This window comes from Aspergillus stella-maris, assembly GCF_047715825.1.
Source record: "Aspergillus stella-maris strain CBS 113639 unplaced genomic scaffold BDV14scaffold_35, whole genome shotgun sequence".
Classification (NCBI taxonomy): domain Eukaryota; kingdom Fungi; phylum Ascomycota; class Eurotiomycetes; order Eurotiales; family Aspergillaceae; genus Aspergillus; species Aspergillus stella-maris.
Window position 1 is genome coordinate 302,129 of NW_027396829.1, and position 20,678 is coordinate 322,806.

The following is a 20,678-nucleotide window of genomic DNA, read 5'->3' on the forward strand; positions in this document are numbered from 1 at the left end:
ATGGAGACATTCAAGACAGTGCTGGGAGCTGAGCATCCCTCTACTCTGACCAGCATGGTCAACTTGGCCTTCACATGGAAATTTCAAGGAAGGGTCTTGGAAGCCTTAGCTTTGTTTAAAGAATCCTGTCGGCTAAGACACAAAGTATTAGGACCAGATCACCCCGCCACTAGGGACGCCGTTAATGCTCTGGATGACTGGCAGGGCGAGCATGATTTGATCTTGAATAAACGATTCCCACCTCCACCACCTCAAATTGAACAATCAGAGCATCTGCAACCGTTTCTACCCCAGCACACTACAGCTGCAATACTGACTCAGTCACACCGTGTACGGCACACCAGTCTGCCTCAGACCCAGGGCCAATTAGCATTGGCATTCCTCTCTGTTGATCATCCCCTCATCATTGCTTCCAGAGCACCATCGCCCACGTCACGAGGCCAAGCCACGCAGGAAGAAATCGATTAATACAGTCCTGCGCATAGGTTATAATCTACCTTCTATTATAAATGGCCACACGTTGTTGACCTAGTAGCTAATCTTGAATGATCTATCATGGTCCTTGGAATAGTGGCTGTAGTAATTGAATTCAATTTAGTCACTATAGCTGCAAGAATCAGCATGTTTTTGTTACCAGCTTGTTGCAGGTTCTTCAGTGGACATTTCTGCCGACAATCTTATCGCCTCGGCTTCAAAACCTGTTGGCCGGAAACGTCGAGTCTTCATGAATTTCTTCCACAGATAATAAAGTGCGGGTTGAATTCATTTTCAGTCCTGGTTCAACCACGACTCATGATGCAGCACCTGACACAATCCGTTGCCGTAGCTAATATTAAACCTACGCCCTTGTATCCTCCCCCTGCGTTGTAATGAACTGAACTTGTTCTTCTTTAGCCATCAATTACTCCACAAAGCATATATAACAAGCCTAGCGAAGTTTACGGCCTAATGGTATTACAAGATTGATATAGAATAGGAATTAATGTACACTGTAAGCCATGAATTTGAGAGTATTCTTTCTTCAAGCCTCTCACATATTCTTCACCGGAAGAGATCTATGTATCAACACATACGGAGGGTAAAGTCAGGCTGAAACTGTAAGGAATTTCAAAACGTGACATAGCTTGCCAAGAGAATTATCTACTGCGCTAACCGTATAAGGATGGGCCCCATTTTGAGGGTTTGACAAATAAACTTGCAATGTTCTGGGTGGGCAGGGCGGTTGTACAAGGCACTGTACACCAATAAGATCCTTGGAGTGGTGATGGACACTAGACTCAAATACAAGGCACACATAGCCAGGGCAGCGTCCAAGGGCCTAGCAGCAGCGATGGAGCTCAAACGACTCAAAGGCTTATCTCCCTCAACAGCGCGGCAGTTGTTCACGTCAACTGTTGCCCCAGTGGTGGACTATGCCTTTAATATCTGGATGCACGCTTTTAAGGATAAGGCCAGCGGGCCCATTAACCGGGTTCAACGGATTGGAGCTCAAGCAATAGTGGGAACATTCCTTACCGTTGCAACCAGTGTGGCGGAAGCAGAGGCTCACATTGCCTCGGCGCAAAGCCGGTTCTGGAAACGGGCAGTGAAGATGTGGACGGACATCCACACCCTACCAGAAACCAACCCTCTCCGCAGGAATACGGATCGTATCAGGAAATTCCGAAGATTCCACCGCTTCCCGTTATATCAGGTGGCAGATGTGCTGAAAAACATCGAGATGGAAACACTGGAAACCATCAATCCATTTACATTAGCACCATGGGAGGAACGACTGCAGACTGATAGTGGAGGAACCTTAGAGTCACCAGCAGAAGCCGGCGGATCTATGCAGATCGCAGTCAGCAGCTCGGCATGGAATGAGGTAGTGGGATTTGGTGGAGTTATTCAGAAGCAACCGCCCAAGTACAAGAAGCCGAGACTAAAGGCCTTCTCCGTCACACTGGGCGCAAGATTGGAGCAGAACCCATACTCGGGAGAGCTGGCAGCAATGGCACACGCATTAAAGATGCTACCAGTACTAAAACTATACAGAGTCATGCTGCTAACAAGTAACAAAGCGGCCGCACTTTCCCTGGGGAACCCGCGACAACAGTCGGGCCAGGAGCACGTGTGCCTGATATACAAGCTAATCAAAAGACTGTGGAAAAATGGAAACAGGATCACGATCTGCTGGGTCTCCACAAGCGAGGAAAACAAACTGCTGGGCCTCGCTAAAGTGCAGGCCAGGGCAGCGACCTAAGAGGACCCCATGCCATACACACAGCTCCCTAGAATGAAATTAACCACCCTTAACATCGCACAATCCCAACAAGACACCAGCAAAGCCTTGCCCGAGAAAGTAGGCAAACACGTGAAAAGGGTGGACGCGGCCCTCCCAGGCAAGCACACTCGACAGCTGTATGATCGACTATCAGGGAAAGAAGCAAGCGTGCTGGCCCAGCTCCGGACGGGCATGGCAAGACTAAACGTTTACCTCTACCGAATCAACGTTGCGCAAACCAATTAGTGTGAATGTGGACAAGCAAGAGAGACAGTAGAGCACTTTCTCTTTCAATGTCGGAGATGGACGACACATCGGACAGAAATGCTGCAATGTACTAGCACCCACCGAGGCAACATATCCTTCTTCCTAGGCGGGAAATCGCCCACGGATAATCAAGACTGGACTCTAAATCTGGAAGCGGTACGAGCGTCAATACGGTTTGCAATCCCCACCGGCCGACTTGACGTCACTTAACCATATCGTTGAACACAAATCACCCACCCTTCCCGAACTAACCCACACCAACCACCTCGTGCCAGACATGGTAGACGCGCTTCAACTGCCAAAGATAGGATGTTGAACACTTGAAGAAGCGCCTTCAAGCCAGCCTACTGATAAAATTTACTAACCCACGAGACTCTCCTACAATACTGACAAACGGCACGACATATGTTAAAAGTGTTTTTGTATGGGCCACAAGGAGACAAGGCATATCTTAGGACATGTACTAGTAGACTAGTGATAGTTGCCCTTTTGGCTTAGCCACCGGGCGTTAATGAATTGTTTGTTTGTTTGTACACCAATACTTCCAACCGAACTGATATTCCATGTTGTGGAGGCATTAATCCCTAACCACCCATCCCTGGTTTTCCACCCACAAGATCCAGTTACTCGCACACTACGCAGCTCCTTGAAAGTATGCAAGGCAACGCACAATATAGCCCGTGGCCTTCTCCTCAAGCACTGCCTATATCTAGACAGCAAAAGAAAGCTCGAAGAGGCAATAAGCAGCAGCGAACTACGCCTTAAACTGGCACTGACCAAGACAAGACAAGACCGCGGATGCGCCCTCTTCCTTGCACCATTCCAGTCTCCAGCCACCTACTACTCCGGCATCCCAACGTCCGACGAGCTACTACCGAACATCGAATCTCTCTCGGCCATCCTCTGCCAGAATCTTCGTTTATTTGTCCTAGATTGCGACATGTTCGACTTTTGCGAGGTGCGACGCGATTTCGCACCGCCTATCTCGAGTACATTCCGGAAATGTTTCTTGCGTCTTGAGGCTGTGGAGGAGTATTGCTGCCTTGGAGCGGCACTGTGGTATCTCTGGCCGCGGCTGCGTCGATTGGCTCTCTATGACCCGATGCTAGGGAGTATTCATTGGGAGAATTTTGTCGATCAAGTCCAACATTGCCCGACTTTCAAGAATCTCGTTATCACGAACCCCGAAGATGCGGAGGAACCCGCTCCCCCGTATAGAATGCAGTGGCGGGAAATAGAGCGGCTTGCCTTTGTGGACAAGGAACATGATGACTGGTGGGGGAGAAGTGCCACAAGTATAACAATAATACACCTTTGCTTGAGAGGACTTTTATCTGGAATCTAATGAGCACTTGCTATGAGCCTGGCACGCAGAAAGGCTCGAGAAAGATGGTATTTATTGGAATTCCCTTGGCTACGGATGATGAGTCGACGCGCGAAGAGTTGACGCCTCAAGAGTTGGCGTATGAGCTGGTGAATGAGTTTCATGGTGCCAAGTACAAGCCAGTCAGTAAATGGGTTCAGGATCGTTTCTTTGATGGGACACTGTGGGATTATCCGGGCCAGGTGTTTGAGGCAGAAAGTATCTAGGATTGGGTGGCTTGCAAGGGAAGGTTTTTTCTGGTGCCATGTATTCGTATCAAGAGTAGTGTATCATTCTTTGATTCAAAATACGCATGCATTTGTTGAACTGTAAAACTGGAGCGTTTTGCTCTGCGGTCTATGAATTGCCTTGCGACGCACGTTTCATCCTAAATGGTCCAGCTTTATCAATGCATGACAAATAATCGTAATCTTACTGTTTGTTCTCCGAAATTGAATTCCCAAAGGATGTCCTTCAGAAACTGACAATGCCCTCTCAAATACCCTTATATAAGTATGCGGCGATTTACTCGACGACTTGGTGAGTAATTTCAGAGCGGACAGCATCTATACCCTTAATCTAACAGTACACCTTGTGATCATGATTACGGAAACTACGACTAAACCGTTCCTCCCCACGTAGGTGATTCACCTTATTATTGACGCCCTGGTTATCCCGGAGCCGCAAGCAATATTACCAGCAAATCATCCCGTCACCCGCACGCTGGTCAATCTAACCCCAACGTCAACCATCACCTATCAGCTAGCCCGCGAATTACTTTTCACGCATTGACTCTATATCAATCTTGATCGTAAACTAAAACAGCCGATTCAAGGAAACCAATTCCAGCAAACCAACCCTTCGTCATCAACCTTGTCTTGTCCAGCAAACACCCCAACGCCTGTCCGCAAAAGAGGATATACTCTTTTCTTCGCCCCCAACAGGTACTGGCAATTCTACGGTGATGACATGCCACGAATCTATCTTATCGCCAATTCCCTTAACGAGTTCCCCGACCTCCTAGCCAACAACATCCGACGCCTCGTGATATATTTCAGCCCGAACTGGTGCGACGCCCGCTCCAACAACCTAAACGACATCCAGTTGCTCTTCCGCAAAGCACTGTCTCACTTTACTGCAATCGAGGAATTCACGCCCTTCAACGACGAGTATTGGCACCCCTGGCCGCGGCTCCGACGCCTCGCGATCTTCCAACCGACTATGGACGACGCGTTTCTAGAGAAGGCCAAGGCGTGCCCCGATCTAAAGCAATTAGTTATCAGTGATCCGGAATGGGACTCCAATTACCCCATCGAACCGGGTCCCGACGTACTTTCGCGCCTGGGAGTGTAAAGGATTGCGATTATTGATTCGCACTGTTGGCATAAAGACTTTAAGTTTCTTATGGAATTGCGGGGGCTTGTTCCGAAATGCGAAAAGAGCCTGAGTGGAGAGGCCGTGGGTAGCATCATCTTACATTCTTATCTTTCGGAGGGTATTAATGGGGGGAAAGGGTACTGAAAGGGTGGTATAAGTGGAGAAAATCCGCTGGAGATGGTTATTGTTGGTGTGGGCTCGTGGCCAGAGGAGTGAAAAGATTGGGTTGAGCCGAGGGCGTTGGATGGGTCGCTTTGGGACTTGTGGGATGTTATAAGTTCGGAGGGGCAGGACAGAGGAAAGGAGGTAGTTTATGCTTTTGGGACTGGTGAACGTTGTTTGGTATTTCTATTTGAATATAAATTGCAAGTACTGCCGGCAGTAACTCGGCCTGGTTTTTGAATTCCAGGTCTTGAATTACCGCTCTATCTATGCAAGTTGTTCATGCTTTCGAGGAATATAGCGTATACAATCTACGAATGGCGAAGACCACCCTGTTTAGATTGAAGGACGATGTTGGTGACGGCTAACGGAAGAACGATGAGAAGTAGGAACTCGTAGATTATCCTTGTAGGGCGTTCAACGAGATATTCAATGGGTTTTATCCTGATTGAAGGTCCATAGACCAAAAGTGAAATATAATACAGCTGCATCCAGCAAACTAGACAGAGAGCAAATGGGTAGGTCCTCTACCCAACCCAACAACCATCTATTTGTCAACATACCCCTCCTCACGGTCAAGCGCATACGCCGCCTCCTGAGCCCCCGCAGAAGGAGTAACAGTAGGAATAAACCCTTGCGGGTTGACATCAGTACCCGTAACCTCCCTCGCCTCGGCAGACCGATTAACACCAATCGTAATATACCCAACCAACCCCTCCGCAAAAGTCTCACCCAACAGCGCAGTCGAAATAATCGGCGAATAACCGTCGCCAATTGAAGACAGCAGCGAGTCCTCAGCATTACTCGTGCGGTTCAGTGTCGCCAGATGCTGCACATATGGCTCTTCCTGGTAGACGGTGTTGAGCAGGTCCTCCTCGAAGAATAATTGGCCGATGTGCTGGACTGCAGCGGTGCTGTAGCTGGTTTCGTCGTCCGTGACGTTGGTTTGAACCGTGACGTGGATGTGCGTCGTGCGGGAGGTATAGTAGCCTGGGAAAATGGTGAGGAATTCGGACATTCCCTCGGAATCGGTCTTGGTAATTCCGCGGAGGAAGGTCTCGTTGTCGGTTGTGCCTTCGTCGTTCTTGGTCCAGCCGTCTAGTAGCTCGGCTGTGTCGGGGTCGATGCCGGTGTAGCTGGAGTAGGTGCCTGTTGCGTTGCAAGCCTAGTAAGAGTCATTAGTATAGGAGTTTCTTATGGTTGCTTTGTAGAGGAAGGGTAAATTATACCCAGATTGTCAGGTAAGCATCAGGCATAGGTTCACAGGTCTCCACATCGATAACACCAATGTCGAGGTAGAGGTCAATGCCCTTCTGGCCTTCACGCACATCATGGCGGTGGAGCTCGCCGTCAATGCCGTAAGGTCCCCAGATGGTCTCGGGGGCGAGAACGCAGGTCGTGTTCTGGATTGTAGGGTAGACGTTGCGCTCAGCGAGCATAGCCGAATTCTCGGAACGGCGGGATAAGAGACTCTCGCGACGGCGGAGAGAGATCTCTTCCCGGCGGGCCTCGATCTTAGCTGCGCATGACGAGGTTGAGCGGGTAATGTGGTGATGTTTGGCTGAGGCCGTGGTCAACTTTTCGGGGTGAGCTGGGGTACGTTCTGGTTAGCTAGGTATTGACCAGTATAATTATGGTGATTGAAATGTGACGGGCTGGTACCAAATGCAATAGAAGAAAACGCAAGCGCTGCGCCGACAATTGAGAAGCGCATGATGAGCGAGTGATTGGATCTGACTTGACAGGGGAGGAACTGAGCAGTGCTGTGATTTTCCAATGCTCAGATGGTGCAGGAGTCAACCATATAAATACTTGGAGACAGACGCCTGGACTGCCGTGCTTTAGCTGGAATTCCGGTCCCTTACGTGGACATGTTTCTAGAAAATCTCCCTATCACCATCTAATATACGAGAATCAACTGAATATTGTATGTCGCGGCTCGAGTGGGCCGTAGATCACTGCTGTCTTGGGTGTTTACGGCGCAGAAGGTCGGGATTATTACGGCGTCGGAATTAAAACGTCAAATAGCCTTGCGTATGTACGCGGTAGTCTAGCCTTATCAAGCTGCGCCCCTTTCATATTCTTCAGTCCGCTAGAACTGACGTGCGCATTATAAAACATTTAGAGTAGTTTATCTGGGTCACCTCGATTGGAGGGTTTTTGATTGGAAGACACAATTCCGGTCATCAAATCCGATCATGTGGAGGTGTATACTATACCTTCGGAGCAGCTGTCGTAACCTAAGCTAGCGCAGCAACTTTGGATTGAGACAGGGTTAACCTCTAGGCCAGCATTGTTCTACCATGAAGACTGAATGAAGAGTTAAAGGATGTACAATATATGTAACATGCATTCTGAGAACCGACATCATACCCATCATTAGGCTTAGCTAAAATACTTTCTTAACTTCTAGTCTCAGGAAGGCTCAAGTCCATATACCTCCCTAGCTGCATCCACTCTCTGGTCTTTGACGCTATGCTTTCAGCCTCTGCATCTACATTCGTCGGTAGACAAGGCAGCTCCCTCTTTCCCAATGGACGCGAGTGTTCTAGGAGAAATCTCACCATCCAACCGTCTAGTCTATGCGATTCGGTGGATAAGAGGCACAGGTTTTGAAAGGCTATTAGTCGCTTGATCTATGGAGTGCGTTGTTAGTGAACATGGGTGTATAAGGTATCTTATCATAAAGGTTGGACATACCATAGCAGACGTCGCAGGCCAATACTGTTGTAGCTCGATCAGGAGTTCGAAGTTTGCATTGAGTGCGCGACGAGCACCTTCAAGCTCTGAGAGGTCACCGAGTGCGAGAGTGTGCAATAGAACAGAAGACGAAACCGTGACCATGTGGCCAACCGTTGGATAGTTCGTCTCACAGCCCTTTATCTGACGTGAAAGATGAAGAAGGCTACTGAAAGACAGGGCATGTTCTTTGCAGCGATCGGCGTATGCACATGATGTTGAGTTTGAGGGCGGGGATTGTGATTGACTTTCGAGGAACTGGAAATATAGTAGGGTTGAGTAATGATGGTACGTCAGGTGAAGGGCAACAAAGGGTCCACCAATGTTCTGTTGTTGGGTATGCAGATTCTGGACAGTCATTTGCATATCAGTTGGGAGAGCCTCACTCCATGCCTCGAGCTGGTTTCCTAACTGCTCAACGGCTTCGCCTAGTTCAGTTGCGTCTATGTCGTCCCTTGCAACACGACGGTTGAGATCTTGGATGGGCCCAAAATACCGAGTCAACATGGTCATGTGCGTCCAGATCCCAGGCTTCCAGGGGACATTGGCCGGGACTGTCTGGCCTAACTGCAGAGATCGGAATGCCATTTCGTCCATGGGAAGACTGCACGATGGCCTGAGAAACTCATCCATATGACGACGCAAACCAAGTCCCGAAAAGCACCATCGGTCTGCAAAGTAAAGTGAGCACCAGATTCGTCGGACAATCTCTCGGTCAATTGCGGAGCCCGTCATAGTTGAGGCGTTGAGGTCCATGATTTCTGCCATGGAAGTTGCGATTCCTGATTACGGTTAGCTCGGGTTCTGCTAGACGTACCATAACTTACAAGGTGTCATGACTTACTAAAGTAAAGAGCCTCAGGAGTAGTCTCGCAATTCCCAGCACTCAATGTCGCAATGAGGATACAGGTTTGGATGTTTCGGATACAGATGTTCTCGATGTCTGCCTGGAGTAACCGTTTCGCCTCACCCGCAAGTCGCTTCTCTAGACCCAAACGATCAGGATAAGCTGAAAACTTCGAGCCAATGGCGCATATGGCAAACACCAATGCGTCGCCGGCAGTGCCGTCGCGCAGCTGCGTCCGGAGCGTGGCGGGATGGAAAAGACTGTGAGGGCGATCGTGAATCTTCTCAAGATAGAGCTCCACCAACTCCACTGACATATCAAGAGACAGAATGCTCTCGCCGGGCTCTGACGGAGTTGGGGCAGAGCTATTGTCATCTTGAGCTTGTAGCTTACCGCTGCACTTAATGCCCCGTTGCTGGCAGGCGTTGCAGGCCTGGCCCGGTCCCAAGCGAATACACTTTCGTTTCGAGAGCCGACATTGCTGACATGCCGTTGCGGCCTTCATTCTGGTGGAAATGATGTAGATAGTTACTCCGGAAAAGACATGACGATGGCGGAGCAAGTTGAAATAGAGTCGGGGGACCGAACCGCAAGACCGGGATTGGGCTCGGGAATGAGCACTTTTGATTGGCGGTTTGGGCTGGCTGCGGCCCCGCACCCGCGATATCCCGGTGATCCCGAACCTTCTCCGGTTTCTACTTCGTCGTCTGCCAACCAGAGTATCGTGTAGTCTTGCGCAGCTGTCAGCTGAAATTGACATAATGGGTTCCGGCAGGATATATAAGAGACGATTTGTTCTTTCCATTTTGCCCTTCATCAATACTCAACTTGGTTTCTCTGTACCTAAATCATGACGTCCAGCCTCTTGCAACCGATTACGGTCGGCAACACCCTATCCCTGCGAAACCGCGTCGTTATGGGATCGATGACCCGGAACCGCTGCATTGACAACTTCAAGCCCGGTGTAGCTCAAGTAAAGCATTATGCTGAAAGGGCGAGGGACGAAACCGGCTTAATCGTCAACGAGGGAACATTCATTGACTGGACCGGCTGCGACTGGAGATATGCGCCCGTTATGATTGATGAAGAACATTCTGCTTCTTGGAAGAAGGTTACCGATGCAGTCCACGATGAAGGGGGAAGGATATTCTTTCAGGCTTGGCACGCAGGTATATTTCCCAAGCCTTGAGACCACATATAATCATGCTAAATGTACCTAGGACGCTGTCAGCATGACCAGATGCCGATCATGAAAGAGAAGGGCGGTCGTGTTATGGCACCATCGAGTATCAAGGCTAATGCTGGGAAGTATCGAGATCTTCCTGGTTGTCCTGTATGAATTCTCGGGAATGTAGGAGAGGCACTACTTACCATGTCTATGTAGGGGCATACCGATAACATCGAAGCTATCAAAGATCCTCGTGAGTTCGTGGAAATGTATCGACGGGCCGTGGTGCTAGCCAAGAAGGCTGGCTTTGATGGTGTCGAGCTCCTTGCTCAAGGGTAAATCCCATGTCTTTCCTCATCTGTTGTCCAAGAAGCTGACAAGTGAAATTCCGGCTCTAGTGGCTATCTACCCCATGAGTTCCTGATGACGTGAGCAGAAATTTTGAATTATTCAAGAAGTACATGATCTAACAACTCACAGTCATGCAAACAAACGAACAGACGCCTACGGCGGCTCCGTCGAGAACCGCTGTCGCTTCGTCCTCGAGCTCGTCGACACCATAGGCGACGTCTTCAGCAGCCCATCCTTAATCTGCGTAAAGATCAATCCAACAGATTTTCTCAATGACTCAGCCGTCTCATTCGAAGAGATGAAAGAAACATACACTTTTTTGATAAATGAGCTCGTCGCCCGCAAAGTCGGAATAATCAACATTGGTCGCCGCGGCGCAAATCACAACGGCGGCACGGGAGATTTCTTTGGAACCCTTGCTCGGCCGGATGACTTGCCTCTTCCGCCTGGGTATGACCCGGTTCTGGACTTTGGCGGACTTGTCAAGTTCCCAGGGGGTCCGTCGTTGTTGATGGCGAACCATGATTATACGGTTGCGGAGGCGGAGAGGCTCGTTGATGAAGGGAAGCTGGATTTGATCACGTTTGCCAGGCCGTTTATCTATAACCCAGTGAGTTATGTTAATTGCATGTGTGGATCTGTTGAGGTGTCTAACTGCTACAGGACGTTATTTCTCGAGTCAAGCACGGCATCCCTTTTGCTGAGAATGACCGAGGCAACACGGTTTACTATGGCCCGTACGCAACGCCCGATGAGAACTACAACGATTGGCCTGCCGCCGCCGCCTAGACATGAGCCCAGGTGTAGAACTATAGTACGGGTAGGAAAGCTCCATGTTAGGTTCATTGTCTACACCACTTGTCGTATTTCCCGCTTCTTCATCCAAAACCAAACTATTATTAGAGACGCATTTTCCAGCCTCTGACGTTGAACACAAATCAAAAGACATATTAAACCAAACTTACTGTATCCAAAATACCCGGGTGAGCTGCGTCCTCTGTGTTCCTTGCTCAAGTATTTTTTTAGCGATAGCACTTAATGTTTTCAAATCGGGGACCGTCTTCCCCCCCTATAACCCATCCTTTAAGAGCCTACCTAAGGCCAGAATTAGGCTGCAGCAATCAACAATTTATATAGGATTGTTTTTGAGCGGGCTGATCATCCTATCAGGTGCCCTCAAGACATCCAAATCTTCTCTGTTTTGTTTTGAGTCGTCTAGAGACGCTTCTAATTGCTTTATTTTATCCTCTCTGGTTAAGACGCTTAACCTGCTTTTACTGACATGTTAGCAAGCCTTTTTATCCAGATCTCGCCATTTGGTGGACAGCTATGACAAGTTCCTAGCACTGGCACTGGGGGTAAGCGCTCTTCGTTCCCTCCCCTTGGAACTCCTATATTGACATTCCAATCCAGACTGTATTTGCCATAGACACCTGCCATGGCTTGGTCCCTAGTAACGACTTCATCGGAAATCTCAACCTCATTAGGCTCCACACCAAAGCAGGCGGCACAAACAGTAACATGTCCCGTACTCCCAATGCCGGCGAACAGCTGTTCTGTATTCTGTACTTTCTTCAAAAGACGCTGCCCTTGCAAGTTGGTCGATTGTCTACCATTCCCGACTGTGACATTACCGTCCCTCTGCCGCAGGGTCATCCCGGCCAGCGCAAAGGCCAGGGAGAGCCCGAGGTACTGCGATATTGCCGAGACATGATCTAACTTTCCAATCTGGCAGCAAGAACTTACGAAAGACTATACGGGCTCAAGTTCTTTTCCACGCCCACTGGGGTGCGGATGGAGCGGGAGCTTGAGGTGGTGCATGGAATCAGCCAGCATTGTGAGGAATCGACTCGGACAAATGTCTGTCCTAACTAGCTATTCCCTCTATGAGGCGAAGGACTCTCTGAGACGTTTGCTAACATTATATATAGGAAGCTTGGCTCCAGTCCATAGCAGATACCACCCCCGGTCTAGCCTTGACCGGACTCATCGCCGCCTCGGACGAAGTACAACGGCTCTCCTCCCTCACAACAGGATATCACTCGGCATCAGAAGTTTAGTACTGACTTGGGGACGGGGTACTCGCCGCTTCTTCCTGCTTTTATCACGTGGTACGTGTACATATCCCTCTTTCCTTTCTTACAATATTCGTCAGCCAGTTGTATATTTGAAGACCCTGTTACTGAACCGGACTTCTCTCTTAAATAGGACAATAATAACCACACCCTTCGCCCCCTTCTTCGCCCTCTTCTGCAACAACATTCAAACACAGTCCCTCGAAGATCTAGACCTCCTTCACTCCTTCGTCCACTCCATGAGCCTTGCCTCTAGTGCTCTCGGCAAACGCTAAAGCCTCTTCCAGCTCTTCTACGATGTGGCCGCGCGATACACGGAGCTCAAATGTGGTACGGGGTCCACCGGTAGTCCACAAGTGGATACATCGCAGCTGTAAGCTGAGTTCGACTCGTACCTCTGGACCGGGCATGCAGCCTGGATTTGGAAGGGGACATGTTGGTCTGTCTGGGATTGGGGCTCTTGATATCTCTCCAGGGACTAGTGCTTCCGGCTCTAGTGCTCGCTCTGGTATCGAGGGGAACACTCCAGCGGAGGATTGAGGGTTTGAACTGGATCCGAGATAGGGAGAGTGGTTCTCGTTTAATCAGCACGTTCTTGGGATGGTGGGGATGGATGGGATGTCCCTGGGTAATAGATCGTTTTGAGATGAGGGCTGTTGCCTGATACTATGTATTACTAGTTACCCCAAAATGGTGTATATTGTTTCTTCCAGGCTAATAGGGGCATGGGGTAACGGACACGGACTTGGCCTTGCATGATTATAATGCGCACCATCTACATTCCACCTGACCTAAGAATTGCTTTCTCAGATGCTATACCGCTGTGCTAGATTTGGATATTCAGGCACATGTAAAGCATGAGCTTTGTGATAATGAAATGGAACATAGAGCATTGGGAGCCACCGCATAAATTACTCGGAGAGGAAATCAAAGCTAGGGCTATTCTTCCCTATCGGGTAGCCGAGTCGAGCGCCCGCGGGCGGGGCGGATCGCGGGGTTGACCCTCCATCCAACCCCAGGAACCCCTCAACGCGATCATCATTCTCGGTCTTGGGTGAGCAGACAAGATAACTGTCTGATAAATAGATAGTGGGGTTATCGAGCCTATTTAATCTACAAAGAAGTCCTCCAGAGAAGTGCATAGATTTAAGCTCCAGTCCTTCATCTTACACCACCCCCAAACCTAACCGTCTTGTCAAAGCACCCCTCAAAATGCCCCTCTACCAACCCCCCGACGTAAACCGCAACGTCCTCTCCCAATTCTCTTTGAATGGTAAAGTCGCCGCTGTAACCGGCGGTGCACGCGGCATCGGCCTGGAAATCGTCCGCGGCCTCGCAGAAGCAGGCGCCTCCGTCGCCTTAATCTACGGCACAAACGCCGAAGCGCACGAAACGGCCGCCAAAATCGCCGCTGATACCGGCGTGCACGTGCAGGCGTACCAGTCCGACGTTACGACGCGCAGCACCATTGCCACGACAATGAATCAGGTCTTAAAGGATTTTGGGGCGTTGGATATCGTTGTTGCGAATGCGGGCGTTTGCACGAATTGTCCTAGTCTTGAGTATACGGAAGAAACGTGGCGGCGGGATAACGCCGCGAATTACGACGGCGTTATGTGGACTGCGCAGGCTGCAGGGAAGATCTTTAAAGAGAAGGGCAGAGGGAATTTGATTATCACGACGTCTGTTAGTGCGACGCTCGTTAATATCCCGCAGACGCAGGCTGCATATAATGCGTCCAAGGCGGCGGCTGTTCATCTGGCGAAGAGTTTGGCTGTGGAGTGGGTTGATTTTGCAAGGGTGAATTGTATTTCGCCGGGGTTTATTATGACTGATAGTTGGTTTGACTATGGCCTTCTTTGGAAGTATTGATACTGATGGTTTATTTAGTGCTTGTGCAACAGCCGAAGGAGTTGTTTGATAAGTGGCTTTCTATGATTCCTGGGAGGAGGATCTGTGATGCTGCTGAGCTTAAGGGGGTACGTACCCTTGTTTCGTGTTGAATGTTTTCTACTAACATCTCTCTTCAAGGCTTATGTTTTCCTCGCGAGTGATGCTAGCTGCTATATGACGGGGGCCGACATCATTATTGATGGAGGATACACCTTGACATGAACCAGATGGTGATAGAGCACCGATGAACAAAATCCCTCAGTAGTGGTGCCTTGAGGATGTGATGCAGTCCGCGTGAGGTGACAATAAAAACATCTATAAAGTGAGACGACCGATTATAGCACCATTTCAAGAGCAGGAGCGCCCTGGTCTTTGATGGGTTGGAGCCTGGAGAGCCGCTTAATCTTAGCTGCTCTCATCTAGTATGTATCTCTGAGGAGAGAATCCTGTTTTAATTTAAATAAAATACAAGTCTGATCATCTTTTCCTCAAAACCTGGGACATTCATGCCTTTTTAGAAGGTAAGAGCTACTAGCCAGGGAGCCCTTCTCCCTTCCAACAACTATCTACGTACCGCGGGGTAATATGGGTAATCGGCATTTGTAGTATGCAAACTTGCGAGGTTAGCATATTATCCTTCTAAGTATCTTACATTCCCATAAAGATATTGAGCGGAGTTGAAGGGTGCAAGAGCAGAAAGAGCTTCTAAGTGGAGACGAGAAATGGCTTTCACCATCCCCTGGGCCAAAATGTATATTTGTGCGCCTGCCCCTGACCGCGTCATAGAACTTCAACTAAGCACAACTCCGCCAAAATGATCGGTAAACTCTACTTAATTCAATACGAGCCCGTTCAAGGCCAACAGAACGTTCAAAAAACAATAGCCATAGGCGACTCGATCCGCCGACCAGGGTGCTGATCTGGCGCCATGACAGCGGTTAACCTATAGATACAAAGTGGTTTTAGAGGGTAGTGTGCGTTTCGATGTAATTTGAAGATTAAAATCCAGCTTAATCACTCTAAACTTCTATTTAACCCCAGATTTTCCAACTGTATGTCCTGCACGTGGTGAGTAACGATAGTTACCCCTGAAGAGGGTCAGGAGCCTGGAGCTGAAGCCAGGCGGAGGCCGGCCTGAGCTTCCAGAAACATTCGAAAATTCAGACAGTGTTTCAGCCACTTCTTTGTATCTCAATAGTTTGTTTGAACCTCATCATTCCGTGCGATAAGGAGTGAAAACAGGACTGAGTACGAACCCGCCAAGGTATACTTCGGTTTCGGCTATTTGTGTAGGGTACCAAGAAAACGGCAACGTGCTGCTAAACCGAATGTATATCTTAGGTATTATACTCGATAAACCATTCCGTAAGTCGAGAAATTATGTTTGTTTTAGAAAGTTAGCTACATTGAACGACGCGGTGTTCGTTCGGGAGTCGTGATCGGAGACCTAGACCTCTGACAGACAAGAAATCTGGCGACGCGAACAAGCGTAGCTGATTATGATGAGTAACCTCCAGCATCCTAACTCTGAATACGAGACGAACCACAGTCTCAATAGCATTTTGCTAGCCGGCGATGGGAAGTAGTATGGCCTGCTTTGTGCAGTGAAGAGAGGTCGGTTCTTTGATATGGAGATAGCAACCCTTCAAAGAGAGGATATACAAAACCTAAGTATCTCAACTAGGTACAGATATGTAAAGATCGGTAGTATCACTATTTAAACCGGGCTTGATTAATGTAGGTGAGCTTCATGGTCTATGGGTATAGGCGAGGATAGAACGCTCTGGGCCAGGAACATTGCTTATGGAGTACTGATTCATCCTGGTGACATTCATGGTTAGAGATAAATAGAGCATATTTCTTTGGACATCTGGGAATACAGGAATACTAAGACATTATGACTGAGAGATGGGTAGGCGACGTTGGGCCTCTCGTGCTGAGCGTCTCTGTCTATTAAACGCCTCCAGGCGGTTGCTGGGTAACCAGGTAGATTGATTCATTCATCATAGACAACAAAGGCCGAGATGCCTGCAGTACCAGTAAGATTAATGCAAGAATGTACTTGAAGTACTTCTTTATCTTTTGTGATAGTCTCCCATGGCACTAACCTGGACTACCGTACGCTACGAGATTGTTATGCAACCCCACGGCATTATATATACTGGTCCAGCGTAATAGGTCTCATCCATGAATACTAATTGGGAGAACGTACAGACCAGGGTTCGCAATCAAAACTTAAGATCATCTCTAGAGTAATCGCTCCAAGTTCCCGACAGGACGATCTTTCCCCAGCCCACTCCAACCGTCTACGAAGAAAGAATCGCCACAAGACTAAATGAATCACGGCAAGAAAACAAATGGATTCAATCAGGCAAAGACTTATTGTCTTGATAAATATTCAAGACAGCATTAAACTTATGCAAATTTGCAAAATGAGAAACACAATCTCAAAATTACAACGTAAACGACGGTACAATACTGAGTTGGTATTTGTGATCAGTATGTTTTGATGGCCCAAAAAAGAGCGTACGGTGAATATAAAATCCTTGAGGATTGTGGTTAGCCATGGAAATGGGGGTGTGTCAAAGGGGGGCTGGCTTCCTGGCCGTGGGATGTTCTCAGCGGCTGCGAGCGGAGTAGCGAGACTTTGAGAAAGCTCGCCACGCTCGGGAAGCAAGGTATTTCATGGCCTCCAAGAGATCTCTTTCATGTATTTTGAGCTATCCAGACCATCCTAACATGGCAGACCTATTCAATTGCGCCCGGCTTTGACCGGATGAAGCCTAGAGGGTTGCTTGGCGGCGGGGCCCGTCAGCAGCATTCCTGAACGCGGCTGAGGTTCTCACAGCAACCAGAGTAATAACTTCACTTCAGGTTGAGTGGGAGGGCTCACTATATGATCCTCGAAAATAGCTGAATGACTTCCACGGATAAGGTGCAGGCTCCATCACCGTGCCATACCTATGCCATGCAAACTGCAAGGAAGAGCTGCTCACCGCACCACCATCCTCCAGATCACTTAATCCGTCAGCGACGTCTTTGAGCGGTCTGTCTGCTTACCTTTTGGTATTACCGTACAGACTATTTGCAATTCATAGACTCCGATACAGCCACGGGGACATAATTTGCCCCTGTGGCAGAAGCCTTGTCTTTTTGTCACCATCAGTCACGAGGTTGGTACTCATTGTTAGAGAGGAGGCAATGTTCCATTCGATGTGAAGATGAGGATAGTCATAAGCTCAAGTTCAATATATGTCTCGTACAGTAGCAAGCGCGAAATGTGCGATATCAGGATGCATAGTCTTTGCGCTTCAGCAACACCATGATAGCATAAGGTCTCTCCGCTCAGCCGGCAGTGTACACGGACTGAAGCCAAATTGACGACAGTTCAACTCATAGCAGAGGTTCCACGGCAGGAAGGGTTTCGGAGGAGAAAGAAGTTCATCTCTAGCGCACCCCAAGCAGCGTTCTGTGACTCTGGCTGGCTCAGTCATAAACTATCCTTTTTCTGGCTGAATGATCTATGGAGAAGATTGTCACCCCCCTTTTGTTGTCTTTTAGTGAAGGATGACGAGGCAAAAGTATTAAAGTCTTCAGAATCCCCTGTATTCCCAATGCTGTCTTTCCTCCCGACATATGTTTCGAAGACCAGCACAGGCCTGCAGCAAACGAGCCCGAGAGTTGTAAATTACTTTCTACACCGTCACCAAGCACTCCGATACCAACACTGCTGCCCTGGATTACGCCTTTGTGTGTGCTGGCCGCGGCGATTTGCAGAATGGATAACATAGGCTGGTTGCCCCACGACATCCTGAGCCTTATTTTCCCTCAACTCACCCCGGTGCAAGTAATATGTTGTGAGCGGGTTAATACGAACTGGCGAGACTTCATCAAGGACTGGACAATGGTATATGGGTACGAGCACATGTTGCAATCTGGCCCGCTCGCCTTGTTGCCAACGCCGCCCGAAATGCGGATGTCATTTGCAGCGCTCAAGAAGCATGGTGAGTCAAGAAGAGGGACCGCTTCGCGGGCTAAATCTACAGCGGGAGTGGATGCCGCTGGCTAAAAAAAAAAAAAAAAGATAGTGTGTTGATTTTGAGCTCCTAGTGAAACAAGGATATTGCGTTCGAATGGGAAGGATGCATTCGGCGCGAAAGCTTCCATATAGCCATGCCTGCAGTATCGGCGACGGCGAGATTGCTTGGATTATACGGGAGAATGGCGGCTACCCCCTGACATACGATGAGATCGACCACCAGCACGTACGATTGGCGGAAAGGTTACCTGACAGGCTCTACTGGAGGTTCAGGGATGATGATCATGATAGATCTGTGTGCGCATCAGAGCTATTTGATCCTCATGTTCCCTCTAAGCCTGTGGTCATAGAGCAACTAACCGCTAACACTAATCGCACAGTGCTGATACATCTTCAAGCATGGACTGAGAAGAGAGTCCTGGTCAAGTAAGCGGTTCAAGGAATACTTTGGAATTGTCCAATGCTAACAATTCCCAGAGCAGCTGTCTTTTCGTTGGTGGAAGAGAAGATATTATTCGAGCGAGAATACTCCCTGAAACTGGATCATGAATCGGACTTTGGAGGTCCCCCCGTGGAAGCTACCATACCTTACCTACTAGGCGAGTCGCTAGTTTACACTGGAACATGGAGCCCTCAGAGACGGAAGTATGTGCTAGAGGCCTACGACTTTCGCACCCAAGCCAGAGTGTACGAGTCGGATGTTCTAAGTCCAGATTGGCTGAGGGACAATACACAACGCGATTTTCACCGAGGGGCTCCAAGGGGGGGCGCACTCCATAGGCTCGGATTGATTCACGATGGTACTGAGCTGATACTACAGGACTTTGAAATCGAAGATCCGAAGATACCGGGGGACTTCCCATCAGGCCTTCACATTATTTCAGGAACTACCGGCGAGAAAATCCAGATTCTACAAGAGCCCACCGATACATCTCTCATGAAAGTGTCCATTAATGCGTCTGCGGATCAGCTGGTGATATTTGGCCGGGCCAATTATTGTGGATACGTTCAACCTAATGATCCTGAATGGGGTTTTGTTCAGAACTACAGGTATTACACTATTAGGCGGTTCACCAGAGCAAAAGGCGGAAGATTCACTCTTCAATGCACTGATATGTTGGTGATTCCACCTGATCTCGCCGATGAGATGGACGTGACCAAGGTGATAAAGGCAGTGGATCCATTCAACATGACGGCTCTTGTGGGTGCTAGATCGGCTCATAATGACCCCTACCAGATGTGCGGATACCAGGAGCTGCATGGATGTCCTCTTGTGCCCACAAATGACCCACAAATTTACCGGGCTGCTAAAGAGGTAGCACGCTACAAGTATCAAGAGGTATTTAAGGCACCCGACCCCAAGGTCCGCCAATGCTACGTCCCGGGCGATTTGAGAAAGTTTACACTTCCCCGGTGTGGCGGCCCCTGGGAGGGTGCAAAAATCGCGGACACGCCCTTGCTCCCCAGATACAGTGCTTGGTACAAGGGTTACTTTATTGAGGATGAAAAGTACTTGTACTTCTCAGACGATGGATGGTACTGTCTTTTCCTCGGCTAGGAAACTCGATCTGTCTTGGTTTATCCTAGCTGGTCCTGGCTATAGTTCTGGAAGCCTACGGAGAGGAGGACGAGAACAACCCGGCTATCTGGCCCGAACTGTCTGCTCTTTGACGTATACTGCTCTTCAAAATTTAGTTCCGAGTGAATTAGTCTCATAGTATGTCTTTGACTGATTCACGAAGAAATCATGACTGTTGATATGGACAAAGCTATTCCATTCACATAACCAAATCTAGTGCATGAAGACAAAGCCTCATATAGCGTAGAAAAATAATCTTGTACCCTGCTGGAAAGATTTATGTTCCATATCAGTCTCAATATGTCGGCTCTCCGAGGCCGCAGAATGCAGCGCAGCTCGGAAACATTTCATGGTGCTACTGATAGTGTAGGTAGCCAAAGTCGCTGGTGAAGCTTTGCTTGGAAAGAGCAATTGACGGCGCACTTTGAAAGTAGTTGCGATGGTGGTCGACAAGAGTAAAAAGCAGTTAAATACAGAGTTAAATTATGGAGCTCTTATAGTACTCCCCTCTATTCATTTAGGCATTCATATTGTATGCCGTGAAAGCGAATCTGG

At 48.7% G+C, this 20,678-nt stretch overlaps 7 protein-coding genes across 7 annotated transcripts in view; 5 read left to right on the forward strand and 2 right to left on the reverse strand.

Moving 5' to 3' along the window:
- Positions 1–468, forward strand: part of BDV14DRAFT_190495 (putative kinesin light chain) — a gene marked incomplete at both ends in the record, with an annotated part of 3,971 nt that extends 3,503 nt beyond the window's left edge. Inside the window, one exon of the mRNA XM_073771346.1 lies at positions 7–468. Within this exon, the coding sequence (XP_073627164.1) occupies positions 7–468 (462 nt within the window). The remainder of the gene's footprint in view (positions 1–6) is intronic.
- Positions 469–4,862: 4,394 nt separating this feature from the next.
- On the forward strand, positions 4,863–5,246 carry BDV14DRAFT_201219 (uncharacterized protein; the record flags this gene model as incomplete). Its single annotated transcript, XM_073773694.1, has 1 exon — positions 4,863–5,246. One exon carries the CDS (start codon positions 4,863–4,865, stop codon positions 5,244–5,246), a length of 384 nt encoding a protein of 127 aa, XP_073627165.1.
- A 733-nt stretch (positions 5,247–5,979) lies between these two features.
- On the reverse strand, positions 5,980–6,871 carry BDV14DRAFT_190496 (intradiol ring-cleavage dioxygenase; the record flags this gene model as incomplete). The annotated part of the gene is made up of 2 exons (XM_073771347.1): positions 5,980–6,597; positions 6,662–6,871. The coding sequence occupies 2 exons, from the start codon at positions 6,869–6,871 to the stop codon at positions 5,980–5,982; spliced, it is 828 nt and encodes a 275-aa protein (XP_073627166.1).
- Positions 6,872–7,804: 933 nt separating this feature from the next.
- On the reverse strand, positions 7,805–9,565 carry BDV14DRAFT_209514 (Zn(II)2Cys6 transcription factor). The gene is made up of 3 exons (XM_073775664.1): positions 9,016–9,565; positions 8,133–8,953; positions 7,805–8,068 (listed from the first exon to the last, which is right to left on the reverse strand). Exons 1-3 carry the CDS (start codon positions 9,521–9,523, stop codon positions 7,835–7,837), a joined length of 1,563 nt encoding a protein of 520 aa, XP_073627167.1. The 5' UTR covers positions 9,524–9,565; the 3' UTR covers positions 7,805–7,834.
- Positions 9,566–9,865: 300 nt separating this feature from the next.
- Positions 9,866–11,326, forward strand: BDV14DRAFT_209516 (uncharacterized protein; the record flags this gene model as incomplete). The annotated part of the gene is made up of 6 exons (XM_073775665.1): positions 9,866–10,187; positions 10,239–10,351; positions 10,403–10,521; positions 10,585–10,614; positions 10,667–11,147; positions 11,201–11,326. 6 exons carry the CDS (start codon positions 9,869–9,871, stop codon positions 11,324–11,326), a joined length of 1,188 nt encoding a protein of 395 aa, XP_073627168.1.
- A 2,498-nt stretch (positions 11,327–13,824) lies between these two features.
- On the forward strand, positions 13,825–14,727 carry BDV14DRAFT_201222 (uncharacterized protein; the record flags this gene model as incomplete). The annotated part of the gene is made up of 3 exons (XM_073773695.1): positions 13,825–14,449; positions 14,503–14,591; positions 14,644–14,727. 3 exons carry the CDS (start codon positions 13,825–13,827, stop codon positions 14,725–14,727), a joined length of 798 nt encoding a protein of 265 aa, XP_073627169.1.
- A 3,556-nt stretch (positions 14,728–18,283) lies between these two features.
- BDV14DRAFT_201223 (F-box protein) lies at positions 18,284–20,102 on the forward strand (the record flags this gene model as incomplete). The annotated part of the gene is made up of 3 exons (XM_073773696.1): positions 18,284–18,509; positions 18,925–18,970; positions 19,022–20,102. 3 exons carry the CDS (start codon positions 18,284–18,286, stop codon positions 20,100–20,102), a joined length of 1,353 nt encoding a protein of 450 aa, XP_073627170.1.
- Between the last annotated feature and the right edge of the window lie 576 nt (positions 20,103–20,678).

Excerpts from the sequence above, each read along its gene's own strand:
- BDV14DRAFT_209514 (XM_073775664.1), bottom strand. The coding sequence starts at position 9,523 with ATGAAGGCCGCAACGGCATGTCAGCAATGTCGGCTCTCGAAACGAAAG. Across the intron at positions 8,954-9,015 it reads TCCTGAGGCTCTTTACTTTA|GAATCGCAACTTCCATGGCA; the intron begins GTAAGTCATGAC and ends AACCGTAATCAG. Across the intron at positions 8,069-8,132 it reads GGCCTGCGACGTCTGCTATG|ATCAAGCGACTAATAGCCTT; the intron begins GTATGTCCAACC and ends CGCACTCCATAG.